General features: G+C 42.6%; 4 protein-coding genes across 7 annotated transcripts in view; 1 reads left to right on the top strand and 3 right to left on the bottom strand.

Moving 5' to 3' along the window:
• Positions 1-323: 323 nt before the first annotated feature.
• On the bottom strand, positions 324-5,014 carry kctd6a (potassium channel tetramerization domain containing 6a). Its single transcript, XM_032549202.1, is given in 5 exon segments — positions 324-701; positions 704-765; positions 1,181-1,314; positions 1,990-2,084; positions 3,970-5,014. Coding segments are annotated over 4 exon segments (411 nt in total). The 5' UTR covers positions 2,017-2,084; positions 3,970-5,014; the 3' UTR covers positions 324-513.
• A 200-nt stretch (positions 5,015-5,214) lies between these two features.
• Positions 5,215-11,087, top strand: LOC116710262 (bromo and FHA domain-containing protein DDB_G0267958-like). Of its 2 annotated transcripts, none has more exons than XM_032549200.1 (5): positions 5,215-6,106; positions 7,369-7,530; positions 8,257-8,435; positions 8,521-8,761; positions 9,757-11,087. In XM_032549200.1, exons 1-5 carry the CDS (start codon positions 5,594-5,596, stop codon positions 10,192-10,194), a joined length of 1,533 nt encoding a protein of 510 aa, XP_032405091.1. In that variant the 5' UTR covers positions 5,215-5,593; the 3' UTR covers positions 10,195-11,087. The 2 variants fall into 2 exon arrangements, with proteins under 2 accessions (XP_032405091.1, XP_032405090.1); XM_032549199.1 differs by having other exon boundaries at positions 5,218-6,106; positions 8,518-8,761.
• Positions 11,088-12,043: 956 nt separating this feature from the next.
• pdhb (pyruvate dehydrogenase E1 subunit beta) lies at positions 12,044-18,801 on the bottom strand. Its single transcript, XM_032549201.1, has 11 exons — positions 18,669-18,801; positions 18,532-18,591; positions 17,369-17,476; positions 17,016-17,078; positions 16,906-16,941; positions 16,649-16,839; positions 16,483-16,577; positions 16,035-16,145; positions 13,483-13,574; positions 13,271-13,412; positions 12,044-12,545 (listed from the first exon to the last, which is right to left on the bottom strand). The coding sequence occupies exons 1-11, from the start codon at positions 18,705-18,707 to the stop codon at positions 12,400-12,402; spliced, it is 1,083 nt and encodes a 360-aa protein (XP_032405092.1). The 5' UTR covers positions 18,708-18,801; the 3' UTR covers positions 12,044-12,399.
• Positions 18,802-21,798: 2,997 nt separating this feature from the next.
• pxk (PX domain containing serine/threonine kinase) overlaps positions 21,799-26,061 on the bottom strand; it is a 28,310-nt gene continuing 24,047 nt past the window's right edge. Inside the window, exon 18 of one of the 3 annotated variants that reach the window (XM_032549194.1) lies at positions 21,799-23,292. In XM_032549194.1, the coding sequence (XP_032405085.1) occupies positions 23,105-23,292 (188 nt within the window). In that variant the 3' untranslated portion in view covers positions 21,799-23,104. The remainder of the gene's footprint in view (positions 23,293-26,061) is intronic. The other 2 variants (XM_032549197.1, XM_032549198.1) reach the window with 2 other exon arrangements.

Here is a 26,061-nt window from a genome sequence, read left to right as displayed (position 1 = left end):
TCAGCGGTGCAGGAGGCGAAGCAGAACCAACAAGAGTTTGAATTAATAACCATATTCATCAATGTGCCTCAGAGCCGCTGCACTCAGTGAGTTTTAATTTAATGTCACATTTAAAACATTTAAAGCTATCAGTGCGTGGATATTAATGTTTATGTTGAATGAATACTTTGGGATGGCAAGCAGGGGCGTATCCAGGAGGCTTCTAAGGAGGGCTGAATGGGGGCCAGTGAAGGTCTTTTAATAAAAAACCCAGGCAGAAAATTGGAGAAAAGATTGACTTAAACATAAATACATTAAACACATAAATAATTCTGACCAACTTCAGCTATTTTTCTTCTGTCTTATGTTATTTATTAAAAGAAACCCATGATATTTTTTCATCACAGTGAGTTTTTTCCCCCCAACTGAAGGCAAAAGGATTTGGATCTTCTGGAAACATCTGGGTCAGTTAAAGCCTCCGGCAGAGAACCGCAGGTAAAGACAATAAAAAGAAAATCAATAGCTCAATAATAATTATAACAATAAAGACATGAGAGTGGATGTGAGCTGGGTGATGATGACTGCCACCGGGTTGGAGTACTTGGACAGCTTCCTGGTGCTGGACAGCTCCACCACTTCCTCGTAGGTGTTGGTCGGGTACGGCAGCAGCGGCCTGGGGTCTCCCAGGCACTGGATCAGGGGCTCAATCTGGTAGAAGTCGCCTCCGTCTCCTTGAAGCCGCAGGGCAGCGTCAGCTCTGATGAGCGCAAGAAATTTAGGATGTAGCTGAAACGAGACAGCGGGTCAGACCCGGTTAGACTGGTTCTGCACAGCAGCCGGGTCAGACCGACCGGGTGAGCTGTCAACTTTCAGAAAACCCGGCATGAGTCCCAATCCCCTCTCACTGGACCTGGAACCTTTCACTGGTTCTTGTATTCTACACGGTTTCTGGAACCTTTCACTGGTAGTGGAAACTTGCACTGGTTCTGGTACCTCTCACTGGTTCTCTCTGGTTCTGGAGTCTCTTATTGGCTCTGTTACCGCTCACTGGTTCTGGCCCAGTGGAAATGTAGCTGCTTCAGGCTTTATCGTGTCTATAATTAATAATCGGGGCTTTTCTGAATTTCTAAACTAGCTAATGAGACCTAGGCTGTCAGAGATCCTTCTGAGTGTAAAAAGCGTCTGAAACCCGCGAACTCACCGGAACAACGAATGAAGTAGGTCCCGAAGTAGGTCTTTGACCGTCGGCAGGTCTCCTCTAAACATGGCGCCTCAGCGGGACAGTGACGTGCTGTAAACACAGCCGCCCACGTTCAGACTCACTGGCTCCCCCATCTGGACACAAGAGGAACAGCAACTGTCTTCTTTTTTTATGACAGTTGGCAAGCAACGTTTAGATGTGCTTTGCCTCCATCGACTCCGATAGAGTTTGAATCGAGACACTAACTGTATATTACACAGATTTTATAACAAAAAATTGATTCTCTCTATTAATTTAATCTTCTTAAGGTACATTAACAAAAAAACAACATTCAGAAGTGGAAAGTTTATCCAAAAGGTTTTCAGTGACGTGCTGTAAACACGGCCGCCAAAAGATTCTCAACTGTAATTTGTCATCCTGTAATCTATGTATCAGTTCCCTTCTCTCTATTCAATATTTGAGGCTGATCAATAAAAAATGTTTCAAATTTACTATTTAACTCTGAATGACCAAAAGGTGAAATAGTTGTTTCCTCCTTTCTATTTCGTCTTGTTCTCCTCACTACACCAACCTGCCAGTTCTTTCTTCTTCTCGCTGTTTCTGCCATCTTACATTTTGTTTAATATCAACAATATTCTTCTACAAACTAGCAAACACGCTGTAAAAACTAATTAAAACTAACTGAATTAGACAACACCAGATAAAACTAAACAATAATGAAAAACCAGAAACTATAATCATGCTCAGCACCAAAGCCAGATTGTTGGTACAGAACCGCTGTACTGGACGGGTCAAGTGGACACACACACCATGTGACCCAGGTCTCCATTCTCCATCTGCCGCCGCCCGCCACCAGCTCCCTCCGCGGTTCACAGCGCCAACATCATCATTCCCGAGTTTCCACCTGCAACGAGAAGCAGAACGTCTTGAGAGACGGTTGCCGTGGCAACAGGCTGCAGGCGGAACCACCCTGATTGGAGAAGGAGAACCCCAGCTGGCGAGTCCCTGATTGGGCCACAGACGTCTGTCGGTTGGTGAGGAAGAGGAGGGAGACTTCATCTGATGAAACCAGGAGAACCAGCAGGTCTCCAGCATCAGAACAGCCGACAACAGCCAAGGGTCAAGGGTCAAAACTAGGATTTAGTTCATTACAAACTCTAAAACATGCAGCGGAACCAGAGATAACCAGGCCTAAAACACATCATGGATGGATGAATGGATGGATGGAAGATGGATGGATGGATGGATGGATGAATGGATGGATGGATGGATGAATGGATGGATGGATGGATGGATGATGGATGGATGGATGAATGGATGGATGGATGATGGATGGATGGAAGATGGATGGATGAATGGATGGATGGATGGATGGATGGATGGATGATGGATGGATGGATGGATGAATGGATGGATGGATGGATGGATGGATGGATGGATGAATGGATGGATGGATGGATGGATGATGGATGGATGAATGGATGGATGGATGATGGATGGATGGAAGATGGATGGAAGATGGATGGATGGATGGATGATGGATGGATGAATGGATGGATGGATGGATGGATGGATGGATGGATGGATGGATGGATGGATGGATGAATGGATGGATGATGGATGGATGGAAGATGGATGGAAGATGGATGGATGAATGGATGGATGGATGATGGATGGATGGATGGATGGATGGATGATGGATGGATGGATGGATGGATGGATGGATGGATGGATGGATGGATGGATGAATGGATGGATGAATGGATGGATGGATGGATGGAAGATGGATGGATGATGGATGGAAGATGGATGGATGGATGGATGGATGAATGGATGGATGGATGGATGAATGGATGGATGGATGGATGGATGGATGGATGGATGAATGGATGGATGGATGGATGGATGGATGGATGGATGGATGGATGGATGGATGGATGGATGGATGAATGGATGGATGGATGGATGGATGGATGGATGGATGGATGAATGGATGGATGGATGGATGGATGGATGGATGGATGGATGGATGGATGAATGGATGGATGGATGGATGGATGGATGAATGGATGGATGATGGATGGAAGATGGATGGATGGATGGATGGATGAATGGATGGATGAATGGATGGATGAATGGATGGATGGATGGATGGATGAATGGATGGATGAATGGATGGATGGATGGATGGATGGATGAATGGATGGATGGATGTTTAAAAGCTGTACGATGAGAAAACGTAGAAAGGTTCCCTAGAACTTATGGAGAGCAGAAATATGAACTGACTCTGAATCTGAACCGATGTGAATCTGTGAAACCGGGTCGTGAAACCGGGTCATAACAGGACCTGCTGGTTCTCTGTTGGGAAATCATATTAATATTGTTGCACTGTTGCCTTTTGGATTGTACTGACCCCTCTGGGCCACCGTAACAATCTTATCACACAGATGAATTAAAACATCCGCACAGACTGATCCCTTCTGGAGATGTTTAAAGGATTTATAACCGAGATATTTGTAAATATGAAGCTTTACTTATAAGTTTCTGACACTGAAGGAGAACAAAAAGCGTAAATTTTCTTTATGATGATAAAAAATGTTCTTCTTCTTCCTCTTCCTCTACATCGAATCTTTTTCTTTAGTCTCCTCAAATGTTCATATTTATAACCTTTGCGGTGGAATCAGCCAATGAAATGAAGCAGAGAGCTAACAGTTAGCAGCTCTTAGCAGGTTAAACATCGATTCAAAATTAAACTTTTAAAAATTAATAAAAATCCTGTCGGATCCTACCTGAAGCATCCAGTTAACTCCCAGATGTACTGGTATGTTACAGCAGGTTAAAAGCTGATGACACACAGATTTGTTTACATCCTTTTTCCCCTGCGGACGCCACTTCCGGTAAGGCTCGCCAAAATAAAACCTACATAGTAAAAGTTGGTTGAACCAAATTCATGTCTTTGGGTTGAACAGCCACTGGAAACAAACCAAATTAGATATTAAACAAATTCTTATTACAAATAATAAGAACTACCACTAACAACAACAACAATAATAATAATGATAATAATAATAATTGAATATTTATTTATTGATTTTATTTAATCAATATTTTAACAAGAAAATCCTTCTTTTTTGAGAGTGTACATGATGCAAAACAATAATTAAAAAGTGGAAACAAAACATCATAAAATTCTATTAAGTACAAACTAACTAAAAACTCACAAAAATAGAGAATAACATTCAGACTTTATAAATAAATCAATAAATCAAATTAAGTAAATAACAAATAATGCTCCAGTGATTTTTCAGTTACTGAACCTAATCTTAACTAGTTTTAAAAGGGCAGTATTATGTAAAGTCAACTTTGTTTTTAGCTTTACATCATCTTATGTTACTCCCTTGTTAAAGACCTACTTGGAGTGTTCCTTTGATTCTTCCATGCGTCTTAGCTTCTGGCTCACAGAGGAGTTCCTTCAGACTAGCCAGCAGCAATTAGCAAACACCTGGCAGAACTGCACATCAACTGAGCTCATTATAGGAGATATTTCTCAGTGAAATGCTGCTAAAATGCTGTTAAAAGGTTAGTAAAGGAGTCATGTTGTGGTGACTTTCTAAAGGGAGAGTTTCAGGAAGAGCAAGAGTTTTTGAAGAGACAGATGCCCAATTTAAAGGCATTAGATCAGGAAGTAAAATTTCTTTCAACCTATTTGATGAAAATTGATTATTTTGATAATGTCACTTGTGATGTTGGTTGGTTTCTCAATTGATGACTGCATGTTTACTGACTTATTATTATTTTGATAATTGAATCTTTTTTTTTTTTTTTTACCCCTCCAGGGGGTCTTTTGTGGGCTCTAGTCTCCCTTATATGACAGCAGGCTGACAGGAAACGGGGAAGGAGAGGGGGGAAGACATGCGGCAAATGTCGTCGGGTCCGGGAGTCGAACCCGAGACGGCCGCGTCGAGGACTCAAGGCCTTCAAATACGGGTCGCGCTAACCGCTACGCCACCACGGCACGCCCTGGATTGAATCTTTTAAGTTTTATATGATATATACAGCACTTTTACAACAACGTCTGGTAACATAACAATGTTGTGCTATAAAATGCCACTATGTGCCTAGAAAACACAAAATGCTTCCCTTTAAATAGCCAGTTTTTCTTCAGATGACCTGCAGTTCTGGCCTACCACCGCGCGGGGGCGCCTGCTGCGGTGTGTGGAGGCGGATGAGGTTTTGTTTATCTGAGTTTACTTCCTGTTTCTGCAGCTCATCGCGGTAAAACGTTTCTATCTTCTACATCGCCTCATTCTGCAGAACTCTGGGCTAGGTTCTGGTTCTGACCCACTTCTCTGGAGCTCCAGGTTACCGCAGGCACGCACAGAGTCTGCTCCGAACCGGAGAACGCCCTCAGCCATGGAGTCTGAGAACCCAGTAGTAGCAGGCGGAACCGAACCTGCAGTTGAATCCAACGAGCATGATTACGCACACACCGCGGACACAACCGAACCTGATGCAGGCGGAACGCTACAGCCCTCCGAACCCCCGCAGTTGGAGCTCCCAGAACCTGTCCTCGGTGCAGAAGTGGACTGCCCCGGAGGCACCGAACCGAACCCTCACACCGAGGACGAGCCCGCTGTGAGCTGCGCTGAGGCGGTACCGCGCGGCGGTTCGCGGCGGTCCAGACGGCCGGAGGACCGGAACTGCTGCTGCTGCAGGCTGCTGTTCCAGCGGCAGGGCCGCTCCCTGAACCGCAGGGCGGTGTACACCTTCACTACCCCGGACACCGTCCGCTGGGTCTTCCCGGACTCCGAGGTCCACGAAAAGTCCTTCCTGTGTGAAACCTGCGCCCAGATCATCCGAACCAAGGGCAAGCGCAAACAGAGCGGGAAGCGCTCGCTGTGGGTCAAGCCGCCCGAGGTCAGGAAGGTACGTATAGAACCGGTACCAGCAGCGGTACATTCAGACCGAAAGGTGTGTATAGAACCGGTACAATAGAACCTGTAGACCGGAAGGTGCGAGTGGAACCGGTACCTTCAGAATGGAAGGTGCTTATAGAATCAGTACCGGAAGGTGCGTATTGGTACCGCCAGACCGGAAGTGACATATGGAACTGGTACCAGGAGACCGGCCTTTTGACTGCAGTTCCAGATCGATGGAGAGACAAAATTGGAAAAACGCAAGAAAATAAAGTATCTGTTTTATTAACCAAACTTTTATAATCATTGCAACTTTGTCAAATGAGAGACTTTCAGCAGCCAAATTACCTTATTTATTAAACTGAGCTGATCCTGTTCTTATACTGAGAACAAAATCAGATTGGATTCTCCACAGCAATTCTTAAAGTTAAATAAAGTCGACTTTTTTTTAGCTTTATATCATGTTATAATGTTGTTCCCTCATTCAAAACATACCTGGAGTGTTGCCTTGATTTTTATATTCATGTTTACTAAATCCTTTAATCTCCATGGCAACCATTCAGCTGTAAAATGCCTGGTTGGACCTCTGCACCGTCTTGGAGGACCAAGCTCCTCCTTTGATCTTCAGTTTCAAAGTTTCTGAGCTTCTGCCTCACAGAGCACTAATCCACTTAGCTCCTTCAGACTAGCCAGCAGCAATTAGCACTTCTCAAAAACACGGTAAGGTTATTAGAGGAATGATGTTGAGATGACTTCCTGTAGGCGGAGTTTCAGAAAGAGCAGGAGTTTTTAAAGAGACAGAGACCCAACTTCAAGACATTAAATCAGGAGGTACAATTAGTTACTTGCTATAAAATGTCACTGTTTGACTGGAAAACTCATAATACCACCCCTTTAAATTAATTTTTAATCTAGAGATTTATGATGAACTAATTCCTTTACAAAAAAGCAACTGTTCAGCCCAATCAATATTTTTACCAGGAAGTCTCTCCTTTTTGAGGGCAAAACCAAAATTAAAAGGTGCTAACAAAGCATCATAAAATTCTCTTAAGTAAAAACTAAATAAAAACTCACAAAAATAGAGCATAACATTCAGACTTCATAAGTAAATCAAATTAAATAACAATCAGCCAATGTGACAAAAAGTTAGTGCACCCCTGAGACCCTCAGATTAACCTCCATGTCTCCAGCAGCGGTAGTTTATTCTCCCTTCAGTCTGATCGGTGAACCTCCAGGTGTTGGCTGGTTCAGCAGGTTTGGTTCTGTTTGCAGGTGAAGGTGTCGCCGGTACCGGGCCGCAGGATGGGCAAGAAGAGCAAAGCGGCTCTGCTGGTTAGCAAGTCCAGCTACAAGGCGGCGCTGCAGATGCTCTGGTCATCCAAAGGCGCCCGGAAGCCCATGCTGGAGTTCTGGAGCAAGCAGCTGCGGACCGAGGTGAGTCTCTGGGTCTGGGCGGTTCATCGGTGATAATATTTTATGGTCAAAATCGCCGAATTTACGCATTTCCTGTTGAAATGCATGGAAGTAGTCTGGGGTGAGGCAGTGCAGTACTGGGCCTCACCACTGGTGGCGCTGATTCACTAACAGTGCAGTTCTCTTCATGTCGCTAGCATGCTAAGGTTAACTAAGCCAAACAAAATGACGAAAACTGAAATTAGGAAAACATTTTTAACTGAAATAAATCAAAACGATAATGAAATATGAAAACTATAACTAACTGGAACTAACTAAAACATACTGAAATTATATCATTCGCTTTTGTGTTTATGAATCTATTAATTAGTCTTTTGATCTGATGTTTAGAAAACATCGTGGGCCGAATATGTAAAGAAACTGTGTGAAAACGTTAGGTGGCCCCTGAGGCCCTCAGGTTATCTTCCATCTCTAATTTTTATCAGGGTTGTAGCTTAGTGACTTTTATCACTAAACTTCAACCCTCTATGTAGTCAAACTATAAACCCTGACAATACGGACAGTCTTTAAATGAAATTTATCACGATAAATAATAAATGATATTTATCAACAGAGAATAACTGTTGACTCCTAGTTAATCAAATATGTAAAAAATATGGCAAATACAAAAGTTACAAACTGCATTTCAAAACCTGAAATATAAGTTTCTATGTTGGATTTTGGATTTGTACCTCATTGTGTCTGCAGATGAAGGTTCTGGCCCGGCGGACGGACAGTCCCTTCCAGCAGAAGGTGTCGGACCGGAAGCCGCTGTCGTCCTTCCCGTGGCGGCACTGCCTGGGCTGGGCCCAGCAGAACGCGCCGCTGGTCACCGCCTGTCTGCGCGCCATGTTCCCCGACATCAACACACTGTACCGGAGCAGCCAGTGAGTCCCGCCGCCCGACCCGACCCGGTCCAGTTCGCAGTTCTGGTTCTGAGCTCTTGTTTCCTGTCTGTTTCCTGTTTAGCAGCCAGCTGACGGAGGATCAGGCCATCACGCTGCTGGAGCGCCGCGCTGTGGTGGCGCTCGCCATTCCTCTTTTCACCAGGAACATCTGGAGGAACAACTTCCTGCAGGCGGCGCTGGGGGCGGAGCTCCGGCTGCAGGGCTGCACCGGCTCCGTCCTGGACGCGCTCAACACCATGGGGCTGTGCCAGAACAAGGACACGGTCCGGTTGCTGGTGCACCGGCTGTGCAACGGCAAAGACCTGGTGAGTTTGGGTCGGATCGGAACCAAGATTAACTAAAACTAATGAAATAATGAAAATTGAAACTGAGAAAATGTTTTTCTTAACTGAAATGAATAAAAACATGGTTTATATTTGCTGAAACTGTTGCCATGTTGTGACAGTTTATGAGAAATGCACCGCTCTGACCAAAAACAACCAATCAGACCTAGGAGGCGGGTTTTAGTGCTGTCAATCACCCTCATGTACTCTAACAGCACAGAAAAAACTTATGGTTATAAGAAAACTGTGTATCCTAACTGCTAACTGTAAATGCTAACTAGCTTCAGCATTTACAACAGGATCTATTAATTAACTGCAGCTAGCATGTTGTGATTGACAGCACTAAGGTCCGCCTCCTGGCTCTGATTGGTTGTTTCTGGTTGGTGCTGGGAACGTTTGTTTTTCAAAGATTATCTGTTTCATACTAAACTGTCCCGACATAGTGACATTTTTAACAAATAGGTAAAAGATATATTTTTTATAAAACTTGCCTACTGCAGTTTTAAGATTCTTTCTTTTAGCTGAAACTAGTAAAATCCCAGAGATCCCAGTTTAAATGATTTGAGCTCCAGTAAGGAAAATCCTGAAGAGCTGATCAATCAAATCAATTAATTTATCACAAAGAGAAATTAAATATTGCAACTCAGATCCTCCAAGGCTCCTCAGTCGTTTTAGATGGTGACGCTCCAGTAGCAGTCAGTCTCTATCCAAGCAGGCCTCTGACTGAAACCTGTTGCTGTCTGACTGGGTAATTGTAGTAAGTTATGGAAAAAAAGCTTGTAGCTTGCAACCAAAGGCAAAAATTTATTTGTTAATGTTCAGATAAAAATAATAAAACTTTCAAACCTTGAACCAGAGGTCGCAGAGGTGAAAGGTCAGATTCCTTCCTCAAGATCAGCTCAGTGAATGTTTTTGTAGTTCCTCTTTTGGCCACATGGGGCGCCGTTCTGCCTTCTGACTGTGTTTTTCTAAAACAGGACGGGGATCCAGGTCTGATCCTGAAACACGAGCAGATCAAGGATGAAATGGAGGAAGAGACAACAGACGAGGAAGAGGAGCAGGAGGAGGAGGAGGATGAAGAGGAAGATGAGGAAGAGGAGCAGGAGGAGGAGATGGTGATGGCAGTGGAAGAGGAAGTGGAGCAGGAAGAAGTTCAGGATGGACTGCAGGAGGAAGAGGAGGATGTGGCTGTGATAGAGAAAGAGGAGCGGAGGAGGAGGAAGAGGGCGAGGAAGATGAGGAGGGAGAAGAGGAAGGAGCGGCGGGGCGAGCGAAAGGAGAGAGAGGAGGAAGAGGAGGACGAGGAGGAGGATGAAGAGGAACTGGAGCAGAAGAAGAAGAAGGTGGTGGTGGTCCGGCTGGGCCTGCTGAAGGGAACCTCAGAGGTGGGACGATCCGACCTATCAGCTCCCTAGCACATGCTAAGCCCCGCCCACAAACCCAACCTGGAGGGGCAGAGGCCCCGCCCACTTAGTAATGAAAGGAATTCTGGGAACTGTAGTCCAGCAGCTGGAGGGAAAACTGAGAAGGGCCCTGATGATGGTCTCCTTCCTCTACCTGAAGAAGCCTCTGGTCCTTCCTGAGGTCAGAGGTCAGCTGGTGAATGTTTACAGTTCTAACGTCTGTAACTTTTTATGAGGACAATAAAACGATGCGTGTTGATCTGAAGCTTTTTATTGGCTCCTCAACACAAAGGTCAAAAGTCAAGGTTCACTAGCCTCATCCACCTGTGGGACCAACTTCAGCCTGACAGGAGTTCAGGAAGGTCAAAGGTCAGGTTCAACCCCATTCTTTCAGTCTGGATGAATAAATGAAGGAAATGACTTTAAATGCCTCCTTCCTTCTGATGTTCTCTAGTCTCCTTCCTTTCTTCTTCCTTATGTTCCCTAGTCTCCTTCCTCCAGATATTTCCTTGTGTCCTTCCTTCCTCTAGATGATTCCTCATCTTTCTTCCTTCTGATGTTCCCTAGTCGTCTTCCTTTCGTCCTTGGGTTCTCCCTTCTGCATCTCCTTGTTTCCTAAACTCCTTAAACCTCCTCCTTTCCTTTCTTGTGTCCTATATCCTGCCTCCTACCTCTGTCCTCTTCCTTCCTGTTTAAAACTGCTGAGGAAATAATTTTCCATAAATTCACCATGATTTTTCATATCTGTTGGTTCTGGTTCTTCATTCTGGGCGCCTCGTCGCTTTGGGGCGGCGCTCCTGAACTCCCGGGATCAGAACGCTTGAATCTCCTCATTTTAATTAAAATTTATTAAAAGTATTTTTGCTTCTGAAAAGAGAAATAAAATAAAACTCATCAAAATTGTGCTCGATTGAAATGTTAGTATTTTTTTGGAATTGAAAATGTTGTGTGGCCAAATGGCTCCACAGCGCCCCCTAATGTGAGCTAGTCCAACTGCTAAATTGTTGAGAGCTGATCTGTCACAGAGGTTGAACCCTCAGACACAAGAAAAAAACTCTGTTAGAGATATACCCTAAACCCAACAGGAAGTCGGCCATTTTGGGTTATTTCTGACTTTTCAAGCATGTTATTCTTTATCAAACCATCAGGGGATCAAAGTTATCAAAAGTTTGAGTTTTAGTGCATGTTAAAGGGGCCTACTGTTGAAACTTTAACTTTCATATAGAAAGACCAAATTGCACCAACCTTGGTACAAGTCAGCCATGTTGGATGCCGAACAAAACTATGTAGTCATATTATAAGGTCATCTAAGCCCCGCCCCCTCACAACAGGAAGTCACTTTTTTCTTGGAAAGCCTTACCTCTGACTTCGATCAAATCAACATGATTTTGTGTCAGATGACTAGACATAGATGACCTTTGTTGACCTCTAGAGGGCAATACATTGTTTTCATGTGTTGTCATACTTTGAACTTTGCAGCTAACAGCCATCTTGGTAGGTAGCCATTATTAAGTGTCATGACAATTGATATGGAGTTCCCATGACAACAAGCCACAAGCTTAGAACTAGATTTCCTTATTCCTTAGGTCTAAACAATATAAGTACATTAAAACTATTAGTTGATCATTTTTGAGACCTCTACCTATCTGTGTAATACTAAGATAAATATTAGTGATATTTACTGTAGTACTTGCCGCTCAACTAGCAACATTAGCTTAGTTAATGTAGCTTTTATCTGCTAGCTAAGACAGACATGTAGCCTAGTGTATGATGCTACATGTAGTGACTCTGTCAGCCACCAGAACCTTATTATTCACAAAGAGTTTACAAGCCCTTTACAAACAGAACCAACCAGAACCAGTTCTGTTCTGAATAAGGAGCAGAACCAGCAGGATTTTATTGTGTAACAGCTACAGAAACATCCAATCAGCTGCTGCAGCTACGATAAATATCACCAGCTTCCAGCAGCGCTTTCCTGTGGGCCGACGCAGCCAGAGGTCAAAGGTCAGGGTGTGAGACGGTAGAGCTGGAGAACAGAGATGCTGGAACAAAGTTCTTGGAGCTCGGAAAACTTTAAAACTCGTTTTAAATAGAAAGAAATCTGATTGGCTCTGCAGTCTGGTCCCAAACGGAGAGAGGCTTTTATTCTGAAGGGGAGGAAGTGGGAGGCGGAGTCTCCGAGTCCGTGGTGGGAACGATCCAATCAGGAGGGAGATTTCAGACGTTGAGCGTCTTCTTAACGGAGAAGATGATGTCTTTGACCTGAGGCAGGCTGTTCTCCTCCAGGATCTTAGCGTAAGGCATGGGGATGTCCACGCCCGTTACCCTGGTAACCGGGGCGTCCAGGAAGTTGAAGGCAGGACCTGAAGAAGACAACAGGGGGGCAAAGGTCAGAGAGGACGACAGGTCCCGACTGGACTGGTTCCTGGGAGATAAACTGGGAGGAGACCAGAGAACTGAACTGGGAGTTCGAAATCTTGTTGTTTTTTAAATTTTATTTCAATAATTAAATAATTTTAACAAATTATATTAAAAGCATGAGAAAAGCCTAAAAACACGACGACTTTAACTGTTGTGAATGCTAAGGCTCGTAGTTAGCATAGCCACCAATAACGGCAGCTAAACGGTTTTCCAGTATCAGTAACTGGTTTTCCACCATTAGCAGATTTAGCATTGAGTACATGAGGATGATTGACAACACTAAAGCCCCCCTCCTGGCTCTGATTGGTTGTTTTTGGTGCATTTCTTCAGACTGCAATCGTAGTTCAGGGAAGAGGTGGAGGAGATCAATTTCTTTTCAGTTTTAACAAATATGTAAACAAATATTTTTTATAAAAGTTACAGACTTCAGCTTTAAGGAAAGAACTCCTCATTATAAAATAGTTTATTTACTTTGTCAACAATAAATTATTCAATTATGTCGTAAAATGTAATCTAACAAAAGAAAATCTGTTTTGTGGCTGTGGACCTATTTTATTTTGTAATAACAGGGGTCAAAGGTCGCTGGGCTGGTCTGGTTCAACCTAGAGATTCAGGAATCTAAACTTTCTAAACCTAAAAACTTCTCAGTTCGGTGGTTTCTTGTCACCTTCCATGATGCGGGCGCAGATCTCGGCTCCGACGCCGAACTGCGGCCAGCCGCCCTCCACCGTCACCAGGTGGTTGGTCTTCATCACGCTGCCCTCGATGCACTCCACGTCCATGGGCCGGATGGTCCGCAGGTTGATCACCTGGAAAACATCAGCTGTCAAAGGGCCAGCCCAGAACCCCACCGGGCCAGAACCGACGGGCGGCTCTCACCTCGCAGTCGACTCCCTCCTTGGCGAGGACGGCGGCGGCGTCCAGGCAATGGCCGACGAAGCGGGAGTGGGAAACCAGCGTGATGTGGCTCCCTGAAGAGAGACGAAGAGGAGAAAACCTTCAGAACCTTCAGAGGAGGAACGGAGGCGATCAGCCGGCCGGTTCTGCTGCTCTGAGGTTTTAATCTTCTGGATCATAAATGAAGAACTGGGTTTGAACCCAGTTCATAAATCTTTGTTTTGTTATGACTGAACAAAACAAAACAATGTTACTGAACAAAACAAAGATTCACAATCCTGGTTTCTGCTCTGAAGCGTCCGTCCAGAACCGGGTCCAGATTAGGGTAGGTCTTTGCGCTACAAAATATGTTAATTACATGTTTTGCACAAAATTATTTTTAGGTAATGAGATTTTAGTCTGCTCAGTTCTGCCTGTACTGAGCTGTTTTAGGGCGTCCTGTCACTTTAAATCCAAACTGCTGCTGGCCACGCCCCCCGGCCCCCAAACTCAACATTTACATTCTCACTGAAAATGGCTGCAAACAGATGTGCAATTATACAATCATAGGTCACTGAAAAGCATTAGTAGAGCCTCCTGCATAACAAACAGGTATGCAGAAAGTGACACTTGTCTTTGCCATTGTACAGAGCATCCAGTGGAATAACCAACTGACCAAACATGCTGGATTTCTGCTTGGGGTGCTAGGTGAAGGGTTAAACTCAGCTGGGGTTGCTAGGTAATGGGTTGCTAGGTAACAGTGTAGTGCCCTCTGAAAGTGACTTAATCAGGAGGTTTTTGAAGTAGCTCATTTTCCAGACACCAAAAAAAACATGAACTTATTGCCAAAAATAGGTGGGTATTTTTTTAAGTGCTTAGGTTGTTTTTAGAAGCAACTGAGGCAAAAGAAAGAACAAAAACATGCAAAAAGTTAATTTTACATAATGGGTCCCCTTTAAGGACCAACTTAACTCTTGTTCCAGAAAACCGAGGTGTTTATCAGACAGTCAGCAGTGAGAAGAAAATCCTCTTTTCTTGATTATGAACATATAAAAATAAGCTTTTGTGATTTTTAAAACTAGAAATGCAGCTATGATCAGTCAGAGAACAGAATCAGACAGTCGGAAACAGCGGATTTCCTGTTTTCCTTTAATTAAATGTTAAACCTGTTTTCAGTCTAGAAAAGCAGCAACAGAAACAGCTTTTCTGCACTTAAAAAAACAGGTTGGAGTTTGATGGTTTGAGATAATCTTACAAGCTTTCCATTTTCTGTTGGATTCAAACCAACCACTCTGTCAGAATATATGAAACATTTTCTCAATCAGTTTATTAGTACAACAGATAATCAGTTTGGTTTCAAAGCCAAGTTGGGAACTGATTTCTGTATTTATGGCCTGAAAGAGGCAGCAAGAGCATATCTAAGAAAAATGTATCTGTGTTAATTGTGTTTATTGATGCCTCTAAGGTCTTTGATCGTGTCAATCACTACAAGTTATTTGACAAATTAAAACAGAGGTGTTCCAGATATTATTATTTTACTGGTATTCTAACCAGAAAATGCATATAAAATGGTGCAATAACATCTCTGCTTCCTTTGGTGTGAGGAACGCTGGGCTTCTTCCTCTGACCCAGCCGTGCTGGTTTTCAGCAGTTACTGAATATCTGCTCTGATTATGGGCTGAGATTTGATGTGCAGTATAATGATAGGGAAACAAAGTTGTTTGTCTGCTTTAGTCCTACATACCAGCACAACAGTTTTCTTGATTTTTTTCTGTCAGGGTAAAAGTTAAATGTTTGTTCCAAAACTAAATATCTGGGTCACTAAATCACAGACCAGCTCTGTGATGATGATGATGATGATGATATTATTCAGCAGTGTTTCATGTTGAACGCCCAGGAAAACATTCTGGGGAGGAAATGTCATATGTGCACTGAAGAGGTAAAAATAAGTCTGTTTAAAGCTTATCCTTGTATGCAGCTCCTCTGTGGTGTAAATTTTAAAAAGCTAGCATGCAGAAGCTTCAGGTTGCTTATAATGACTCTGCTTAAGAAACCAGGTTCAGCTGTGCAAGTGAGATGTTCTGTAACGGACATGTCAGAACATTCCAGGTACTTGTGAGAAATTTGATATACAAGTTTATGTCGTTTGTGCAGCTCATTGAGCGTATTATTGTAATGTTTTCACATCCCTCTCAGTGCATTAAGATACCAATCGGCTCAGTGGAAACATTGGTATGCAAGTCTTTTATTAGATTCAAGTTTTTATTTTTATATGTGTTGTTGTGTATCATGTCTTTGGGAACCACAAGTCTGTTGAATAAAGCAATAATATTGTTACCACAATAACGGTGCTACAAAATATCACAATAAAATTCTGAGTCCATATCGCTGAATCCATTGCATCATTTTCCAAACCTGGAAAATACTGGAAACAAATTTCAGATTTTTCCACATGAACTCTGTTCTACAAGTTAAAGTCGTTAAAGAAATGAGAGATGTCATCTGAATGAAGCCTTTTCACTGGAAGGTTGACCTGCAACGTGACCTTCACTGACCTTGCCGTTCCACTTTGGCCTTTCCGATGGGAATTGTGAAGTCTTTGGACTGCGACTCGTCGGACATCTCGAAGGGAACGCCGTACATCAGCTCGTTCTCCAGGAATACGACTGCAGGCGGAGCAAACACGAGTTAAACATTGTTTCAGACCAGAGCAACAGATCAGATCGATCAGACCAGACGAGTCGCTCTACAGAGAGGAGACCGCTCCTCTTACCCCGTCTAGAGCCGCCCATGCTGACTCTAACCCAGCCTGATCCCGGTGGATCGGTTTCAACCCCCTGATCAGAACCCGGATCTACTGACCTGCATCGGCTGGAAGAAAATGTCTGGATTTTATTGTCTAAAAAGATTTCTGATGGACTGGAGAGCCTTACTGATACCATCATCATCTTCATCACCACCACCATCTTCATCGCCCTCACCACCATCTTGGCAGCGTCTCACCTGGGTTGTCGTCTCTGATGGCGGCCTTCAGGAGGCCTTTGGCGTCTTCGGAGTTCCAGGGACTGACGACCTTCAGGCCGGGGCAGTGGGCGTACCTGCAGAGACATTCAGATCAGACCAGCGTCCGACCCGACCGGATCCGACCTACAGACCCCCTCAGGCCCACCAGGCGGCGAAGCACTGCGAGTGCTGGGCGGCGACGCCGGCCGAGGCGCCGTTGGGCCCCCGGAAGACGATGGGCACCGACTGCAGCCCGGCGGACATGTAGTAGGTCTTGGCGGCGGAATTGATGACCTGGTCGATGGCTTGCATGGAGAAGTTAAAGGTCATGAACTCACAGATGGGCCTGAGGCCGGCCTAGAGGAGGGAAACAGCCCGTCAGAACCCAGTCAGAACCAACATGGCGACAGCGGCCGGACTCACCATGGCGGCTCCGACGGCAATGCCGGCGAATCCCATCTGCAGCAGAGACACAGCATGAGCCGGTGGGCGGGGCTTACACTGAGCATGTTCAGTGAGCGCTGATGACTCACCTCTGAGATCGGAGTGTCGATGATCCGCTTGTCGCCATATTTCTTCCACAGACCTCTGCTGACCTGCAGACAAACCAGAACCAGAACCACCTTACACACCCTGAGCCCAGAAAGGGTTCTGATGAACTCACTGCAACTTCTGATGGATGATGGAGCAATATAAAAAAATAATTCAAAATAATTAAAACTATATCAACAAACTTCAGTAAAAAAAAAACAGGAGATACAAAATAAATTTAAAAGAATATGAATACCTTTCTGACATATCAAGATAAAGAAAATGATGCAAAAATAAATTTAATAAGCTCAGAGTTCTGACCCGGCCTTACGATTCTGACCCGCTGGGCTCTCACCTTGTAGGCGCCATCGTACTGGGCCACTTCCTCTCCCAGCAGGAAGACGCGCTCGTCGCGCTCCAGCTCCTCGTCCATCGCCTGGTTCAGCGCATCGCGGACCGTAACCTGCCAGGAGACCACAGCGTTCCCGACTAATCAGAGATCAGCTCTTTATGTTTTGATCCTCTATGGTTCAAAATGAGGATATATTCTCTGTAAAATGGACAGAGTTCTGCCAGCAGCAGGTCCTGCTCCGTCCGCTTGGTTAAAACAGGTTTGTACAAGCAGCCAATCACAGCTGAGCATCACATTAGTAATAATATTTAATAATGAAATAGTAAAATGAGCAGCATGGAAAGGCCATGCCATTAAATCACAATAATATTGAGGCTGTAAATAAAGCGATCAGACATGTTGATGCTGTGTGAAATGGATTTTTATTTTCATTAGAATGACTCACTTTTATTAATCCGGTCCAGACTCAATAATCAGTTTATTTCAGTCAACTGAATAATCAATGAAACATGAGAAACGTTCAGTAAACTTCCATATGTAATTTTTTTCATTAAAGTTTGATAATATAAATATTAACACAAGATTAAATTGTAAAAATGGCAAATGTAGCATTTTATTATTGAGTTCGAATGATTATCATCAGTTATCAATTTCAACAGAAAAAGGTAAATCATATTTAGTTTGTTATTAGTAGTTTACCCTAAGCAACAATCACACTTTAATGCTCACTGCTGCTTTAAAGGATTAATAAATTGTCATTTTATTATTTAATGTTTCTAGATTTCACACATAATTAAAAAGCTAAAATAATCACCAGAAAACAACAATTATTTATTGTAAGCAAGGTAAGCGTGTGTTTTCCTTCATGGTAGCTCATTAAAACTGATGTATAAAGTGGGTTTAAGATTATTTTAACTAATTATTCTCTTAGTTTTACTTACATAAACTGTTTTTAGTGAAACATCTGTAAAAAATAAAAATAAAACATTTAGTTTCCATATTTTCCGTGAATAGCTCCTCCATTTTAAAATAATTGACATCAGAAGGTGTTTTACGAATTATCTTTTACCCTCTGCTTCATGTTGTGATATTAATTTTATTGTTAAACTAATTTTGAACATGAACCGAGACCGAGTCCGTCATGTCTTAGCTGCTAACAGACTGACCTGAACAGCGGCCGGGGAGCTGCTGTGAAACCCCCGCCGAACCGCCACCAGCACAGCCCGCTGCGGGAAGACAGGAGCCGTTAGACACCCCGACGGTCACCGGGAAACAGCTTCAACATCACCGAGAATGTCCCTACCTTTCCGGAGCGAAGAAAACACCTCAGGGACGCCGCCATCTTTGCCCTGTCCTCTGCCGGGAGACAAGGCGGGGTCTCCAATGAGATCAGGAGACTTCAACCAATCAGAGCGCAAGACCACACGTCGTAAGGAATATGTTATGACACTTAGCCAATCACAACTGCTCAGCGGAGGTAGAGGCGGGAGAAAGCTGCAGAGTGAAAGAGGACCCAAGGACACCAAGCCGCCGTCATTATGTACGGAACACTGAAGGTGCCAAAATGTCAGAAGCTACAGACAGGAAGTGGAAAACCATGGGAGACTGGACAAGCTTATTTTAATCCAAGTCTGTTTGTGGAACAAATATGTATTATAATAGGAATAAAATTACATAAAACTATTATTTCTTCTTCCTGTTAGTCCTTTTAGTTGTGTCCCCATACACACACATGCACGCGTTCGAGCACACGCACGTACACACACACATCTGGAACGTAAAAACGTTAGTGACTGTGGTGTTTTCTTACCTAGCTGTAGCTTGCTGTTCTTAGCAGGTCAGTCCTCACCACTGCACTCAGGATCTGGGATGGAGATGAGCAACTGTGGGCCAAATGAAGCTACTGCTAAAGGAAGGAAGCTTCAGTCCATATTATTTGGAGCTCAAATCTAAACATGTCATGCATCCACAAACCTAAAATATATGGGTTAGGTGGTTAAAGGAAAGCTAAAAGTACCACATTTCAACATAAAAAATAGTTATATGTGTGAATATTTTATCAAAACTGGAGCTGTATGCATCACATAAATATCCATCTATTCATCCATTTTCTAACACCCTTGTCCCTAGTGGGGTCAGGAGGTGCTGCTGCCTATCCCCAGCTAACGTTCCGGGCGAGAGGTGGGGTCATCCTGGACAGGTCGCCAGGGTTAGGACTAGGGTAGGGCTCAAATAGATATATCTAAAATAAATAAATGCAGAAATAATTCTGTTTAAAATATTTCATATATATTTTTGCTTAGCTGTCTGGCATCAAATCATGAATTCGTTAGCCTTAAATATGAAAAACACAAAATCAGTTTAAATTATTTCACAATTTAATTAACACAAAAAGAAAAAAGTTGCTTAAAAAATTTGTTTTTAATTTCGATTTCCAAATTTCATTACTGCATTAAGGATTTGATACCTTTTAAATATATATAAAAGTTTAAATTTCCAGTTTTCTATAAATTATCAAACATAAAAATGCATTTAATCAGTGTTGTATAAAGTACTGAAATCTCAGAGTCAAGTAAAAGTATAGGTACCTCTCCAAAATATGACTTTGGTAAAAGTCCAAGTCACTGACTGAAATGTTACTTGAGTTAAAGTCTTAAAGTATCTGAAACTTCTTGTACTTAAGTATGGAGATTACTGTAAAAATGGATGTACTCAAGTAATGTAATGAAAAGTACAAGTAAAAAGTAAAACAAAGCAAATGCAGTTTGAATGACATTTTTTATATTTTGGTAAACTTGTCAAATACACTTAAAATAATGTACACAACCAAGTGCATCTGTAAACCTGGTTTTGAACTTGCATGCCTTTCCTATATTCGTTAAATTTAGTCTAAATTGCTATCGCTATGGCTTCTGTCCCCCCTTGAACAGAGGAGTCTAGGTAGCCTGCTACAGTCAACATTAGGCCTAAGCTAAATACACCACGTATGGAACTGAAACAATGCCAAACAAAGTTCATTTATGCTCAAGATTTCACAATAGTGCCTAGTGACCAAGCTATAGTTACTGAAACAGGAGGATTATAACCATTTCATAAGACGTTACCTCGATGTGTTTCTTCAAGTTGGACGGGGAGTTTTTGTAAGATAGAATTTCCACATCTTCGGGCAGGAATAACATAAACTGCATGCGGTACGACGAATCTTTAACACCCACGAAAGAGTATATTGTGTTTAAATAAGGCCATGGGCTCTCATCACCAGCTGGTGGTTCCACTGGAGCCGTGTCCGACGTAGTTGCAGTCGTTGTGGTCTCCGTCTCCTCCTCCATGTGGCTGCTGCTGATAGCGAGACTTGCTTTGTGTTTAATGGGAGAAGCGAAACAGGTGTATCCTATTGGAGGTGATGAACAAGACCAGGCAAGTAGGCTACAGACTTTGTTCGGTAGCCTACTTGCTACTTGCTAATCAGTAGGTGGGATCAAAACACTTGCGTTTCTCTCTCTCGCTTTTTTGTAACGAGTAACTAAACCACACATTGAAAATGTATCGGAGTAAAAGTACGCAATTAAGTTCGGAAATATAGTGAAGTAAAAGTGAAAGTCATCAAAAATTTTCATACTCAAGGAAAGTATGAAGTACTCCAAAATATACTTAAGTAAAGTAGTGAAGTATTTTTACTTCGTTACTATACAACACTGCATTTAATAACATTAATTTTAAAGAATTCAAAAACTAACAAATGTAAAGTTTTGAGTAGATAAAAAGGAGAGTATCCTATAGATGTACCTATTAATTCATTTAATACTACTTATTATATGCAGTGGGTCTGGTCACAAATAAACCAAGAATACAGAACCACGGTCATATGTATGGGAGACTGAGGATGTCAAAATCAAAAATAAACACCGAGAAAAGTATAATGTGTACCACTTTACAATAAGGGTCCTCTTATAGATGGATAATAAGTGCTTCATGAAAATGTGATTAATTTTTCTCTAAACATTTATAAATCATTTACTGTTTACTATATATTAACTAAGAGTGAGACGGAGACAAGAGCTTGCCAAATGGTGAGGCAAATCTTTTCACCTTTATCTAAAGTTATTACACTAAACATTTCAGACTACTCGGTAAACACAATAAGCATTTGTAAACATATTTTTTAGCATATTGTCTCCTTCTCACCCTTACTTAATTCATAATAAACATTTAATGATTTATAAAGTGTTTAAAAATAAACTGATAACATACAAGCTATTTATTAGTTTATAAGAGGAGCCTTATTGCAACGTGGTACCATTATTACAACCAGCAAAAACCAAAACTGAGATAGTATGGACATTCTGGTGTTGCCAGGACTATTTTGGTTCCCTCAGGTTGATGCTGCCACTACCAGAACACATCAGTCCTGACAATAAGCAGGAGACGGGAGGTATTGTAAAGAAATCTGTTTTTATTTAAGCATTTTAAATTCACCCCATTAAATGGTGCAATCAAATACAAGCATGTGCAATACACGACTCATTGTTTCCCTGAACCGTTTTTTAGACGAGTTTTCATTCACATGAAGCAATTTTTTTTTTTTACGTATTTACTCAAAAGAAAAAAGGAAAAAAAATCAGCTGCAAATCCAGTAAACTTCTTAGAGTTTGCAGCTCAATGCTGCCTCTGTGAATAAAAACAGTCATCTGGACCGAACCTCTAAAGTGCTGCACAGAGATCATTCTGAGATCATTTAAAGACGGTTCTGGACCAGCCCGGATTGCACTGATCCAAAATAAATCATTTAGGATTCTAGCAAGAACTTGGTTTGATTTCAAACAAAAAACCTGTCTCCAACGTGGCCGTCGTCATCACCACAGGAGCTGAATATAAAGTCCTCTATGTACGAAACTGTCACATGCAATAAAAAGAAACATTCAAGATCTCCATCGGCACGATGTAATCCATATGGCACAAAAACAATAAAACATTTTAACAAAGCTGCATGAAAAACAACTTCTGGGCTCTGAAATTAACATTCAACAACTGTTGGACACAACGAACATCCTGTCAGGTTTCAACTATCCAACCTGCTACACCTGACAGACACAGCTGAGGGTTAACTAAGCCTGACAGACACAGCTGAGGGTCAAATAAGCCTGACAGACACTGCTGAGGGTTAACTTCAGAGCAGATCGGCTGTATGGAGGGAGAACGCTGTCTACTGTTGATTGTTTCCGTCGTTTTAGTCCAGCATCGGCTGGAAGACATCCATCCGTCTGAGTTTGGACATTCAACACATAAAATATTCACTTTACTTCTCCTAAAGTCACAACTTCATTAATAAGTTAATATTCTAAGATTGGACCTTTTGTTGTAAATTATAGAAAACATTTGGGAGGAATTTACTCCTTTCGGTTTTTCCTAATGTGCAAAAAAAAAGAAACAAAAAATTTAAATGAAGAATCGGCAGCTTCCTGGACGTTTTTCTGATCGCTACTGGACTCTGGTTTGCTGAAAGAAAAGTCCCAACAACATCCAGATGTTTCTCTCTTTTAAAAACAAAAAAACGCCAAAGATGGACGGCTGCTGGAGATTGTGCAGTTCTGACCCGTTTCCTCGCAGCAACAGACTAAAACCGCTAAAAGGCAGCAGAAGCAGGAACAGATCAAAGGAACTTTCTTAGTGATTGTTTTCACATCTCTGGGACGGAGCGAGCACGGTGCGGACTGCCGGTCGCCGCGGCAACGCTTCGGGTCAGAACCGCGCCGTGCTGCGGTCCGCGGTGTCGGCCTTCTTCAGCTTGCCTTTGCTGAAGGTCTGGATGGAGCTGAGCAGTGCGGCCCGACCCGGAGGAGGAGGAGGAGAGGAGGAAGAGTCCGGCGCTGTGGGTGGGGGCGGAGCCGGAGGCGGAGCTGGAGGAGGAGCTGGAGGAGGAGTCGACCCTGGAGCGACAGAGAGGAAGGAGCGTTAGAGAGGAGCTGCTGCTGGTTTCACTGGGAGCTGCTGTCACTAAGAGTCTGGTTCTGGATTAGGATTGCACCAGATGGACCTTCAGAATCTGATGGGACCGGAAACATTTCCTGACTTTAGCTTCTGATTTTCAACCATTTTCTACAGATCAAACTCATTACCTGGTTCTTCTGATGTTTCTGCCATTACCCGGACCAGCGTTTGGTACCAACATTTGGTGCCTATGCTTGGTACCAGTGTTTGGTGCAAGCAGTTGGTACCAACGCTTAGCACTAGTGTTTGGTGCCAAAGTTTGGTACAAACGTTTGGTGATGGTGATTGGTACCAACGCTTAGGGCCAACAATTGGAGCCAATGATTGGCGCCAATGTTTGGTACCAGAAATTGGTGCCAGCGTTCAGCACAAATGTTTGGTGATGGCGTTTAGTACCAAAGTTTAGGGCCAAAAATTGGTACCAGCATTTGATACAGACAACTGGTGCCAGTGTTTGGTGCCAACGTTTGGTGCCGATGATTAGTACCGATGTTTAGAGTCAACAACTGGTACCAGTATTTGATATCAACAATTGGTATCCGAGTTTGGTACCAGCGTTTTGTGTCAACATTTGGCATTAATGTTTGGTAACGGCAATTGATGCCAGCTTTTGGTGCCCATGTTTGGTACCATTGCTTGTTGCAATGTTTGGGTCACATGTTTGATAATGCTGTTTGGTGCCTGCATTTGCTTCTGGCAATTGTTTCCAACATTTGGTATCAATGTTTGGTGCTTGTGATTTGTGCCAGTGTTCGGTACCAGCTTTTGGTGCCTGAGTTTGGCACCCAGATTGTTCTGGGTGGCGTCCAGACAATTTAAATGGCAGTCAGGTCAATGGAGTATTAATTAAAACAGCCACCAGTCACTTCGCTTCATATCAGTGATGCATTAATTTAGGACAGGAAGTAACTATGAAGCTAACGCTCCGTTTTTATCTCCGTCACCATTTGAAGGTCTAAAACTAAAGTCTGGACGTTGGACCCCTTCCGGCCGGAGGAGAATCAAAGCTTTTAAAACATGAACACTGAACTGAGGGTAAAAATATCCCTCAGGATTGTAGAGATGAAAAACCTCATTTAGTTTATGGATGAATAATGAAGAGAAATGGGAACAAGATGCTAAATATCTTATGCATTTTCATTCAGCTACATATTTTTCAGAAAACCTACTAGGCCTGTTGGAATAATCAGTAAATCACATGATGAATTAAAATGAGCTCAACAATAAATAATTTATATGACTTATTGTTTTCCTGTCTTTCTACCAAAAACTGGATGATAAAGTCTTCAGTCTGGTGTTTTGGTCTCAACTAGCTCTTTTTGAAGGATCATTTGTTTACAGAGACGCCACAATTCATTTTATTTGATGTTCCTTTTTAAAATTTATTTTGGATATTTAAAACATCTTCCAGTTCCAGTGCTGAATGTTCACTAGAATTTAAAGTTTATTTGATAATGTGTTCTTGCATTGTTATTAAACCATTATCATTATATTATATTTTATATTATATATTATATATTATATTATATTATACTTGATAATGGTCTCAAATCAACAATATTATTGTCTATTACAATAACATTGGGGAAAATTTGTCGTCCAGCAAAACCTGTTGTTGTGACAGGCTGACCTATAATCACTCTCTTCTGTTTTCTTAAGTTGTGAAATCTAAGAAATCTCCTCAATGTTTGCTAAAATGAAAGCATTTCTCTTGATCATTCAAAGTCGAACTGAGGAAGTTTTCCAGGTTGATTTTTTTCTGACAGCAGCTCCCAGAAACCATCAGTAGGACTGAAGTCCATCCACCCTCAGATCACTGCAACATTTAAACCCAGATTTAAAGGTTGCAGACTGAACCAGAGAATCCGTCTTCAGTCTGGACACTTTCAACTTTTCTGAAGCGACTCTAGGAAGTTTGGACTACTCCTGAGGAAACGGACCGCAGGAGCGAACCGGGCTTTAGCTGCTAAGAGCTGCTGCTCTCGCTGTGAATTTTGGTGGTTTTGCATTCTCACAGCGGAGGAAAAGCCAGGGTCCGAACTCAAAAAGCAAAACGTGAAGCTAAAAGCAGAGCAGCGGCAGAACGTCCAGCAGGCCTCAGTGAAGTTGGCTCTCCACCTTCTTCAAGTCTAACAAAATCGGTGTCCATCAGCTTGACTACATTTGTGCTGCTTTTGCTCTGAAGATATTAATAAAAGTTTAAAGGTCAAGGTCAACCAGTCCCCTGGAATTACTCAAATGTAACAAAACTGGTGTCAAATGTTGGCAGAAAAATTTTCTGTGGCACTTTATTTGAAAAAAGACTGATATGAACAGTCATAACATGAAGAGGTTTTCATGAATGTTTATGAATGCTGTCATGAGGTGACATTCAGGAAATAATGACACTTTTAATGCAAAGTCAACACTGTTATTTAGGGCTGATCAGCCGATAGTTCATGTGAAGCTCATCTCGTCTTATCTATCTATCTGCAGACTTGAAGACGGCGCTCCCCAAGTTCCACCAGCATGTAAAGTGTGCTACAAGAGAGGCTAACACTCTGGACAAAGTCTACTCCAACATCAAGCTAGGCTACAGGGCTAGACCACTTCCTCACCTGGGTCAGTCCGATCACCTGTCCCTGCATTTAATTCCTGCTTATGCCCCCCTCAGGAAAACTGCTCCAACCATCACCAAAACCATCCAATCCTGGCCCGAGGATGCGACA

Source organism: Xiphophorus hellerii, chromosome 20 (assembly GCF_003331165.1).
Source record: "Xiphophorus hellerii strain 12219 chromosome 20, Xiphophorus_hellerii-4.1, whole genome shotgun sequence".
Classification (NCBI taxonomy): Eukaryota; Metazoa; Chordata; class Actinopteri; order Cyprinodontiformes; family Poeciliidae; genus Xiphophorus; species Xiphophorus hellerii.
Note: the sequence above shows the minus strand (reverse complement) of the source record. Positions and strands in the feature narration are given on the sequence as shown.